The sequence below is a fragment of the Dromaius novaehollandiae genome, chromosome 3 (genome assembly GCF_036370855.1).
Source record: "Dromaius novaehollandiae isolate bDroNov1 chromosome 3, bDroNov1.hap1, whole genome shotgun sequence".
Lineage (NCBI taxonomy): Eukaryota > Metazoa > Chordata > Aves > Casuariiformes > Dromaiidae > Dromaius > Dromaius novaehollandiae.
The window spans coordinates 74,767,038-74,779,169 of record NC_088100.1 but is presented as its reverse complement, the minus strand read 5'-3'; the positions used below and the strand labels follow the sequence as shown (position 1 = coordinate 74,779,169).

Here is a 12,132-nt window from a genome sequence, read left to right as displayed (position 1 = left end):
AAGATGAACAGTGGTGTTTGTGATGTCTTTCTGGTTTGAAATTTGTTACCGTAACTAGCAGGGAGAGAGATTTGCAAATGTGCTGCGTATGGCTGGGCTTCCTTCTATGCCCTAGCAATGTTGCTTACCCTGATCTGAGCAGGGTTTCTAATACCTGCTGTGTGTGTTTGCTTCTGGTATGCAGCTGGGCTATATGTGGCAATTATGTGGTGTGATTCTATGGCCTGTGTTATGCAGATCAGACCAGATGATCACAATGACTCCTCTGACCTTACATCCTGTGAATTGCCTCCACAAATGCAAGTGAGCCTGATAATAGTTCTAATTTGGACAGAGAAAAAAGAGCAGATGGCTAACATGAACTTGTGGAAAGCAATTCTGTTTTCTTTGTAACCACTCAGAAATGCGAAGACCTAATCTGTGTTTGTAACAAAACAAGCTGTGGCAAATCTAGTTTGTAATTGTTACCTTTTATTTATCTATAGATTTAGTCTGAGCATCTCTTTAAGTGCCTTCCTGTCTGCCTCCTTAGGAGCATGGTAATGACCAGATTTTGGAGAGGAATCCTCCTCCCCTTCCCACACCTTTCTTTCTGCTTGCCAGTCATGTTGGTTGAGATCTTGGAGAGGGCGAGAGGGAGCTTGTCTCCATGTGCACTGTCAGTGAGGTTTGTTCTTTCGTATCTACTGGGCACATATTATCCAATCCATTCTCTGTCATTTTTGGTAACTTCATTTCTCTCATTCTTCTGTAGTGCACTTTCCTGATAGTTGAAGCACTTTGCTCTAATTAAATATTTTTGGTAAAAACTTTTCCAGCTTGAAACACTGGTGTCTGACCACTGGCAGTTTGAAGTATATGTCAAAATGTATCCATGTTATACCTTAAGGCTTAGCAAGGCTGTCTTGCACTCCCTGATAAGTGCTGGGTGTAGATTGTGGTTGGTTTGCCCAAAAGGTTTAGGAGCTGTCATTATAACTTGTTGGAGTGAAATGAGGAGCCGGTGATTAGAGAGGTCTGGCTGAATGATCTGAGGCTTCCTTTTGGCCTGACAGTGCTGTGTGTTGTAGTGTTTCTTCCATTCCAGTATCTCGGTTCTCTCTTACAGCTGGATTACTGCAGACAGTCTGTATGACTTTCTAAAGCTGTGGCAGATCAGGGGATTGACTTTGGAGACCTGGATGTGGTAGGAGACAGCCAGCACTGCAGGCCTCTCCTGTCTTCATCTCCATCTTTGCCTTTCGTCCCTCCTTCCTGCCTGTTGTTTCGCACCTCGCTGTTCCTGTTAGCTGTCTGGAACCTTAAAGCAGGGTATCTGGGGCCGTGGTGACTAGACAGCAGCCCTGTATGCTTGAATGTTGACCTGCCACTCAGATAATAGGTATGCTGGAGGTGTTGTGACACTTGGCCTGGATTTTTTAATTTCGCAGTGTCCTTATGTGAAAACTTTACAGTAGTTGACTGATAAGTGTGGGTGTTGGAGAAGGCCTATTGTGTGGTGTCACAGTGTTATTTCTGTGTCTGAGAGCTTTTGTGTTCTCTATAGTTTCCTTTTAAATACATTTCAGTGTGCTGAGGCTGGCAGCATAGCATGTTGGATTGTTTTTGCCAGGAGGTATGGAAACGACTATTTTAATATTGCCTCAGCTGTGAGGATGCCTTCTTCTAAGTTATCAGTTGCTGGGGGATTTTTTTTGTTGTGAAATAAATACAATTTAGCCTTGACTCGCAGCACGCTTTAGTGAGAACCGGAGGGGTTCCTCATTACTCTTCTGTGGTGTTCTGTTTCAGATGACGTCTGCTGGTGGGAAACACCAGTGAGCGAGGTTCAGGCTTCTCTCTGGAGGAAATTTTATGCTGATTGTATTTTTGCCCAACTGAAGTTTGGAGAGGGAAGGGGAAGGAATGGAGGAAAGCATTGTACTTGCCACTGATTGCAGGAATTAAAATTGCAATATGAAAGTGAAAGCTTACAAAGCCAATTGCCTCCTGCTGGAGCCATTTGTTCTGATCATAATGTTGTGAGAGGAGTGATCTGCAGAAAAATCTGAAGTTTTACTCTGTGTAAAATCCTCAAATTTTGGACACTAATTTTGTGCCATTTTATATGTTAATTAGTCTCTTTTAGTCTCATATATAGTCACTTATAGTCTTTATGTGTGAATTAGTGAGTTTGAAGAGAAAAGAAGAAGAAAAGATAGCTATTTGCTGAATGCTTTTTCTGTCCAGAAAAGCCTGCACACAAAAACTCTCTCCCCTCTCATTACTGTTGTCAGATTCTCGGGTGCAGGCGAGGCCTGGGAGGGGCAATATCTATCGTAGATGCACTTTTGCTTGCCTAAAGGCTTAGGCAAAGGGATGTTTCTAACTTTGTTACATTCCTGGTGTCTTAATTGAAACCCCCAGGCTAATTCCTTTACTGTGGAAAAAGAGAACTTACATTTGCATTCTTACATTTGCCTTCTTACATTTTCAGGTGTAAATGAAGGGATTGGAGTTGACCCTTGGTAATTTCTGCTAGAACTGCTGGTAAACAAAGCACAGGAATTGCCCAGTCCAGTCCGTAAACTTCTGCAGCGCGCACTCATTATAGTGCTGCTCTGCCAGCTATTCTGGGTGTGATAACTTTTGTCTTTCAAAAACTAAATAACATTGTTTCATGACAGAACTATGTAATGCATTTTGGGAAGATGAGGAAGCTGGCTCTCAATGTGATGCAGAGGTTAACTGAAGGGCAAACCACAACCCAGTGAGGTTTTTGTCTTTTATTTCTCTTCTATATTTAGATCAGTTAAATTTTTTTTTGCTCCTGAACATCATAATCACAAAGCAATATATTGGGAATGAACTGCAGTTTGAAAGTGCTGTAATATAATTAGGAGACAACGCTCAGGGTGGAGGAGGTACTAGGGCAATATAAGTGACTAGTGGGAGTGTTTGAATGCCAGGACAAAGTTTGGGCATTTGATCACAAGAGACGTTTGTTTTGAGTATACTCTTGTTTTGTGGACATACATCATGTTGTACAACAGAAACGAGCAGGATTCAACAAACAGGATTCCAGAACAGGAAGCTCTTCTTTTTTTCTGTTGTCATCACAAGAGTTTAATGTTGTTTTTTTTCTTTTTTTTAATTTCCTCTTAAAGGAACAAACTGTTCTGACTGTCAGCCATTATAAGTCCATTAAATGACTTGAGGGCAGGCAAAGCCGTACTTTTCAGAGGAAACAGTCTGTATAATAATGAAGCATAATTTGGCTCATGCTCAGTCCTCTGCTTTTATGCAGCCCTACTCATTTTGAGGCTGCAGCAGTATGAAAGGGAACACAAATATTTTAGTGACTCTGAATTTATTTCTCACTCATGTATGACTTGCTGACATTTTTAATGTCTTGCTTGAGAAGATGTATGTGTGTAGTGCCACATGCTCTGCTGAATGTTTTTTTGACTGAATGTGGCTAACTTGTTATCTGAATCATTTTTAGGGGGGTTACTCCAGGGGTTACCTTTATAGACTCACAGGAATCTACAGAAAATTAACTTGATGCATAGAAGTACTTTATCACTGCTGTTAATATAGTATTGGCATTTCATTTACAAACTTCTTTCCAAAGATTTGTAGCAGAAAGTTTGACATGACCCTAGCTGTAATGGCTAATCACTAAAATTCTATTTTCAGAGGCTTATAAAGCAAACACAAAAGTGTAGCCTGACTGGAGAAGTATTATCCATAGGTTTTATAATCAAATAGAATTCTTCAGGAAGGCTGGGAACAACAACTGTGTGGCTTCTGTTTGTTTGCTTGTTTAATTGAAGTAGAAAAGATGCTCTGATACCAAAGAGCTGATCTGAGTATATAAATTTGTAATGTTTTTCTCAGTTTCCCACAAAGACTAAGTAGTTTATAGTGGGAAAATGCTTTCATGACATTTTTGTCAGAGGGCTTACTTAAACAAAAAACCCCAAACAGAACTGATTTTGAAATAAGGAGAAAGAGGTTGGGATTTTTAGTAAATGCCACATGCACTACTGTGATGCACATAATATACTTAAATGAAACTGAAGATTTGAGACTTGAAAACTGTGTTTGTGTGTGTGTTGCTGGGAGGGTGGAGCTGGTGTAATGCTGAAGTTTGGGAAAAGAGTTGTGATCCCCTACTGCGCATGGAGGGGCTGAGAGCTCTGAAGAATGGGGGGGGGGGGGGGGGGTACAGCTCCTAGCACGCAGGATTTATAAATCCATGACTGTCTTCATAATAGTTATCCTTTTACACAGTCAACACTTTTTTGGTCTCTCTATGGTTTGACTTTATCTTCTTAAGGAGCAACCACATTAAAAGAACATGAGACCACAAACCTTGTTTGGGATTACTCTTCTTGATCTTTACAGAAGCTTAGGGATGTAAAAAGGCAGACCTAGCCTTAGGAAAGCATTGTGGTACGTATGTAGTTGGGGGTATTGGCAGGAAAGGGAAAGAATTCAGTAACCTCTCTGACATTTAAACTGAATTATGCTGGAAGACGGATTTAAATCTTATTTTATTGATATATTCAATACAGATAGTATTTGCAATTATTGTAAATAGAAAGCATTATAAAGGAATGACCAGATCTTGGAATTAAATTTTTGTACAAAACTAGCGAGAAATTCTTTTAGTTCAATAGTGGCAGTTGTTAATCTTGTCTGATCCTGTTCATGTCTCTTAAGCAAAAACCTAGAAGAAAAAAGGGACAATCTGGTATATGTGGACTTCAGCTCTTGGCTTTGGTAGTCTCCTGTGAGATGGGTACTTTGCACAGAGCATCCTGATGATAGTTCCTTTTCATCTGTTATGCCAAGGGAGCTCTATTTCAGGGGCGGGAAGATGAATGAGATTTTAGGTAATTGTATTCCCCCAGAGCAACAGCTTGGATTTCAACCAGATGTCTTTTAAGGATGGCCTGCTATACAGGTACCATAGGCTCCATCCTGAAACTGTTTGATTAAAAAAAAAAAAACCCAAAAACAAAACCCTGCATTGAGCTAGCCTTGTTTTCTTATTGAGCTCAACATGTAACAGGAATTTCAACTATGTTAGGTGAGTTTTAGATAACAGAAGGGAGAAGCACAGAAAGGTAACATAATGGCAGCTAGCTGCTGGATTGCAGCAGGTGCCTGCTGTTTGACATGCTTTAGACTGTTTTTTCAGCAGTAGCCTAAAAGCAGCCCGGACCTGAGGCTTTGTTTTAAGTTTACATGAACAGTTTTCGTAAAGCTTATTAAGTTTTATAACCCTTGTTACCTCACATTCCTTACTAATATGGCTTCTGTTCTTGTCCGGACCAAGCCTTTGTTGCTATTGCTAGCTCATGTTTATTATGCAAAAAACACCTGGTCACTTGTTCTGCTGCACCAGTAGCCCATGTGTGAGAGAGATGCATGTTAGTTATAGAGAGATGCATAGCGTAAGAGAGATGTGTGGTTAGTTAGATGCATGCTAGTTATATCACATTAGACATGATGGCATCAGTTTCATGTGCATATTTCACATGAAAGAGCAAGCTTTTGAGATCATCTACTTGGCATCTTCTGGTAGAATTTGGGGACTTTGTAAATGCTGTCTGGGTTTTATAGGTAGAACTTGACTGTAAAACAGTCTCAACTGCTGCTGTTTGAGGCCCAAAATCTTTTCAGCAGTGCTTTTTGATCATAGTCCGATTTCTCTGCAGACTTCCATAAATTTTTTCCTTTTCATGATTTCATTAAGTGGAACATTTACAAGCTTCAACCCAGGTTTTTGTGGCTTCATCCCAATGACAGATAGTCTGAATACCATGCTGGCATTTGTTGTGGTAAGGGGCTTGGAAAAATGGGTGCCAGCTGACACTAAGAGATTCTGCAAGACATCATCCAGGGCAGCAGCTTGTTATGGCCCCTGAACCATATCTCAGAACTGATCTGTCAAGAAACTTATGAAGTCTTGAAGGTTTTTTTGGAGATTATGATCTGGGATGTAACTGTCAAATTAGGTTTGCCAAATGGAAGACTGTCTGCGGTAGATATGGTCTGCCATGTGGACTCGGAGGTTAAGTCCTTTGACAAACCACATGTATCTAATTCCTTTTCTGGTTGGCTGCAGCAAGTAGGTCTGAGAATCTGTGGTGGGTGAATTTCCTTTGCCTAATACCGTGTCAGCAGGTGATCCACTGTCATTCACGGGCAGATGATGAGGCATAGTCTGGCCTGTAGCACTGCTCATTGCAGTTCACCTGAGAGGTGACATGTGATACCATCAGGGTTGTGCTGGAGGTGATTCAGCCTGGTATGGTGAGACGGACTTTATAAAGTTGCAGTTGACTCCCAAATGGCTATCTTAGAAACAGCCTTTTTAAACAGATTTTGCTGTGTTTAGCTGGTGGCCACTGCTCTTCCCCATGCTTTGACCTGGAAGTGCTCTCACGTAATCCATCCTTGTACCTGCTGGCTCTATCTGGCTGTTGCCTGGACCCTAGGTGATATTTCTTCGGTGTCATACCCATTGGTGCCTGTCTGGCTGCCCAGCCCTTTCCGTATGTTCAGTCCGTGACTGATCACTGACATGATTCTCAATCCAGGAGTAAAACCAGGCTGAGGGTGGTTAAAATTCAAGCACTTCAACAGTTGTTCCAACAGCTTGGGTAGTGCAGTTGTTGTGCTCTTTCCTGAAGGAAGTAAGCCATTACTTGCACCAGAAGTTTGAATAAGGATCTTGGCAGCTTTTAGAGTAATATATCTGAGCAAAGAGATGCTGAGAAAGTCTGTTGATTAAGAGCCCATGGTTTCGTAGGTTGCTCTTTAGCAGCTGGGAAGCCTGTGAATTTGCTGCATAGGTGTCCGTCCTAGAAAGTGCTGAGAGAGGCTGGTTTGAATGCAAAGGAGACTCTGTGGTTGCTATCAAAGTTGAAACATTTGTGTGATTATACAGGTACCAGTTTTTTATAGGTCTGAAGAGCTTTATTAATGGATTGGGCAAAAATTTCCTCTCACTGAGACTGGGTACTGCTTGAAATGATCTGTTTTGAACAATATAGGATTAAGAAGAATGCATTTTCACTCTTTCTTTTCTTCTCATTTTATCTTTCCAGATGAACATAATGATGTACAGAAAAAGACCTTTACAAAATGGATAAATGCTCGTTTTTCCAAGGTAACATTGGTTAGAAAACACTTCTGTATTTTTTCTGATTCATCATTTAAAACAGTACTGGTAAAGTATACTTTGCTCTTAATTCTGCAGAATGTTCATAGTAAAACATGTGAGAATATATAATGAAAACATATGTCTACTAGATAAAACACTGTAATCTTCCTTCCTTCCTGACTTTCCCTTTCCCTGTGCACATAAACACTTTTCTTTTCCCTCAAAAAAAGAAAAACACTACATTAGTGTTTTGTTTAAGAGTTCAAAATGAAAGATTCCATTTGTTACTATGTTAAAATATGCAGTTATCTGCGTGATGGTGTCTGTTCGGTTTTTAGTCCTTATATTATACAGTTTTTCTGCATGCAGTTTTCTCAGTGTATTAAAGCAGATTCGGAGCTCTAGTGACTGTTTGATGTCAATGCTGCTGAGTCAGCTTTACTCATCCAAAATATTCAGCAAACCTCCAGTTGAAGCCACCTGGTGTTGTCAGCTTGAGTCTTGACTGTAACATTTTGGATAACTGCATGTTCATTTTGTGTTTTCCTAGATGTTTCTGCTGTGCATGTCTTGTTTTAATTCTTTTTAACCTAAAACTTACTGAGGATACTGTTTTGGGATGGGAAAGGAAGTGGAAGATGCTGTAGTATACTATTTAAAACTTGCTTTTATGACACTTTGCTGACGGCACATTACCCGCTAGTGCTGTGGCTGTGGGAAATCTCCTTGGTTTGAAGTCCGAATGCGCAAAGGAATGCGGGCTAGTATCAGAGGAAATTCATGTCTTTTCTATCCGGAATGGTGCTGAAAGTGGGGTAAGCCAGTGACTGTGCTGTAGCAGTGGATGGCTGCCTCTGGAACATTGCCCTTCTGAAGTTCTTGGTCAGCAGAATAAGGAAGTTTTACTTTCCTTTCCTTCCTGTGCAATAGGACACTGGGCAACACAAGGCTTGTGGCCTTGATTGATTCATCTTGGCTTAGGTTTGTTTTGCTTGAAAGCTGATATTCCTCATATTTTTGTCAAATACATTCTTGGCTAGTCTCCTCTTCAGGGGAGGAGTGCATATATGTAACTGGTTATTCTGCATTCTGCCTCTGACTGCTGCTGAATGGAGAAACGGTGGTGGGGGTGGAGAAGGAATAGACAGGGGGATGGTTAAGTAAGGAGTGAAAACTTGGTGATAAAAACAGGCCTATTATGAGAAGGCATAAAGATTGTATGAATAGGGAAATGATAGTGATACTGGGAATATGCCATGTGACTCATTTATACAAGTTACAGACATGATTTTATATTGAAAGAGATAAAATTGTTTTCAGTTTTGGTGTTTGGACATCTACGTGTAAAGTGGCTTTTCCTTTTATAGTATGTATTCAACCCAAGACCTGCTCAATCCCTGGAATTCCCTGCCACAGGATATGTAGTCTGATGCTAGTTGGATTTGAAATAACCTGGTAACTACATGGCCCATTAAACCACCTGAAGCTATACAGGCTGTGTTAATGATTGAAAAGACTCAGATTAAAGAACATACTCCTAACTAATATACTTTCAGTTCTAATTTGAGCATGGCTACTTTGCCATGATGAGATCTAGATTTATGAAGATTAGTGTGTTCAGATCCCATGGAAGTTGCTGTTAGAGGTGAAGTTTCATCTTATTCATGCTTTTGCATTTATTGAGTCATTTGAGTTGCTTAAAATTCCTTTTCTGTGAAATAGATTGATTCAGCTGTTTAGTAGGGTAGAGGTATGTTAGAAGTTGGGTAAAGATATCTGACCTATGTTACAAAAAACAAAATAGTAAAGCTGAGGAATTGTATACAGAATTGCAGAGTTCTCACTAAGAATTATAATTGTTACTGTAGTTCTCCTTCATTTAAATGTGTAAATAAAAAGGAATCAGCTGAGGCTGTATAAACTACTCTAGTGTACAAAACCCCTAAAATTTTAGTTGTGTATGCACTCAAAATTGTTTGAACTTGATTGTAAATCCATACTGAATTGATTTAAAGAGATCTAGAAACAGAAATTTCTTTCCCTTTTCTCATCAGAAAATGGGTAGGTGAATGAAATACAGTTAAGTTTTGAGTATGCTGTGAGGTCCTGCTGTCTGCCTTGGACACTTACTCAATGAGCTGTAAATTTTTGCTGTAGTTTACAGTATATATAGTAACTTGTTTCTTTGAACTGTTCTGGAACTTGCATCTTATTTGCACTTGTTTTTGAAATGAAGGCAAACACATTTAAAGTGGCTTGAGTCATAAGGTCAATTAATGTTCTCAGTCAAGCCTCAGTGCTTGTTGTAGAAATCTTTAGCAGAATAATATATACTACAGCTCACAAGCCTCTGATGCTTGTGTAGCAGGGACACAGAGGATACTTTGTTAAAATGAAAGAGAATCCAGCTGTGTTTAGATTATAGCCATTGTAAAATTGTTAAATGCCTATTTTACTTGATTTCAACAAATAGGAAAGCTGACGTTCAAACAGTTATAAGTACAGAGCACTTCAGCCTACTTTTATATTAAACCACATGAAGTTTTTCCCTTTTTACATACTTTTCTATTGCTCTGTCCAGTCTAATTCCAAGAGATAGATTTAGCCATTTTCTATATGGTATAGCCTACCAATTACTGCTTCTAGTTGTATGGAGAGTTAAAGTTGTATGGTCTTCAAACACTATAAAACTTTATTTTCTATCCCTTTTTCACTCCTGTGTCACCTCCTACATTAGCTTTTTTGTGGATGTGTATTTATAGGCATATATTGAAAAAAGGCTGTTTGGTTTTCAAAGTCAAGAGGTCAAGAATGAAGAAGCGCTAGAATTAATGTTCCTAACCTGTATGCTTTACTTATTATGCTTTTTCTAAGTGTTAAGAATTATGTACTGATTCTTCCACTGGACTCTGGTCTCATTCAGTATACAGAATTGGTTAAACTCAATAAATTATCAGTATTTTCTTTCTCCTTGCTGAGTATATGGCCACATGCCTTCATTTACTAAACAGTGCATTACTGGACCTTGTTCTCATGATGAAAGTAGCATTTTCCTTCAACATTTATTTATATGAGGACTTCAGGGTTTACTAATTCTCAGATATTAATGGATTTATTTTCTATACGTTTTTGCAATCCAAAGTATTGTCTTCTATGTTTACAGCCACTGTAAATAAAGGTTAATTTTGAGTGCTCAACTTGAGACTTCTGTAGGGTTAGATTTTCTAGAGCATTTGACCTTTCTGCAATATCTTTATACGATACAGAGCTCTCATTGAGTCTTTCTGTGATTCAGAGGGCTCCTCTCTTCTGCAAATCCAAACAAACTGCCTAAAATACTTAATAGGACTTCAGATAGCGCTTTATCAGCATAGAGATGGGACTTAAAGAAGGTGATGACTATGTCAGCCAGGACTGGACTTAATGATCTAGTGAGGTCTCTTAATCTTGTATGCAGTTAGTGATCAACTATAAAATTTTGCTTTAAAAACCTTTGCTTAGCACTACGGGGGAACTCTCTGGAAAAAGTAGATTTGGAATCCAGTTTCCCGGGATAGCTTTCTGCTCCATTAACTGTGGTACCAATCCATTCCTTCTCTTGCAATCTTTGCCTACACTTAATATGTACTTTTTAACTTCTGCTGCAGGGCAGAATTAAGTAGGATCTCCAGATACTTCTTCCTCTGTGCAGTTCTGATGTATTCCATTAGTAGGTGCAGTCTATGCACAGAATAAGTCAGGTATCGCAGGAGAAGGTAGAACGTCTGTTTGATAATATGAATAGATACAGTATTGTTATACATAGGTAAAAGGGGATTGAGTAAAGCTTTTTACAATCAACCTTAATTTTGATTTTTCCAGACTTCTGAGTATCTTTAATCTATGTCTGTTTGCACGGCTTATCAGCAGGCCTGGGATTTTTAGATCCGTCATACAGACCTCTGACATTTCAAGTGATAATTAAATAGCATAGTGATAGTATGTTCACATTTTCAATACAGACAGCTCTAGAAGGTTTCTAGAAGACTGTATAGACATGTTGAGAGGTTCAGGAGTCTTGTGTCCTATTCTAGATCCAGACCCTGCAAGTACAGATCTGCCCTGTGTCTTCACAGCTCCTGCTTGGCTTCTGTACTTACTCTTTCCTCCTCATTTACTATCACAACCTCTCTTCTCTTCAAATCTGGAGTCTCAATCCCTCTGATTCTCTCTTTACTGTTTCTGTCTTTGTCACTTAGTTGCTTACCCAGACAGACCCATTTTTTCTTTTCATAGCTCCAGTCTGGGTCTGTCTCTTCTTCCTTTCTTCCTCTCCTCATCTGGTATTTACTCATCTTCCTAACTCTTGCAGGATTTGATCCTTGTATGAACGGTTCTGGTTTTGCACGTCTTCGTCTAAGCAATCCTAGTCTTACCCTCTCCCTATCTCCTTTCAAGAATCAATCTTTTCTGTCTTTCACGTTCCCGTTTTCCAACATGTTCCAAATTTGCTTCCAGACTGGGTACTCTGCTCCTCTGCTGTTCCTGAACTTGGCAGGTAGGGCTCAGGATCGGCTTGGGAAATACACATCCCTTCTCTTCACTTAGATCCTTGAAGCAGGCCTGGCACAGCCTGTAGCAACTTAGTGCTATCACTGCAGAGAAAGCTGTCAGATCCACCATGGGCAAACCAGGACTCTAAAGAATCCAATCTTCATTATCTTTGGGAAGTTTTCCTACAAGGATGGTAAAAACACTTTAAAGCTCAGAAGGTTGTGCTCTGCAGAAAGAACACAAAACCCCTGGAAATGTAGTATTCAATGAAAAGGACATCAGATTCTTTTTTCCAAGATGGGCAAAAATATATACTTGCCCTAATCTTTGCCTTGGGTGTGGCTGAATGATGTACTTCAAGAGGCGACTGCTGGGGTGAGTGTTCTAGGGTGTCAGAACGATGTCCAAAGCATCCACCCGCCTGAGTTGAGTGCTTCCCT

At 39.7% G+C, this 12,132-nt stretch overlaps 1 protein-coding gene across 9 annotated transcripts in view; it reads left to right on the top strand.

Moving 5' to 3' along the window:
• Positions 1-12,132, top strand: part of UTRN (utrophin) — a 391,474-nt gene that overhangs the window by 53,656 nt on the left and 325,686 nt on the right. For 8 of the 9 annotated variants that reach the window (XM_026109804.2, XM_064509199.1, XM_026109805.2 and 5 more), the window contains one exon: positions 7,104-7,165. The exons of the other annotated variant lie outside the window; for it this stretch is intronic. In XM_026109804.2, coding sequence (XP_025965589.1) covers positions 7,104-7,165 — 62 coding nt within the window. The remainder of the gene's footprint in view (positions 1-7,103; positions 7,166-12,132) is intronic. 9 annotated transcript variants of the gene reach the window in all.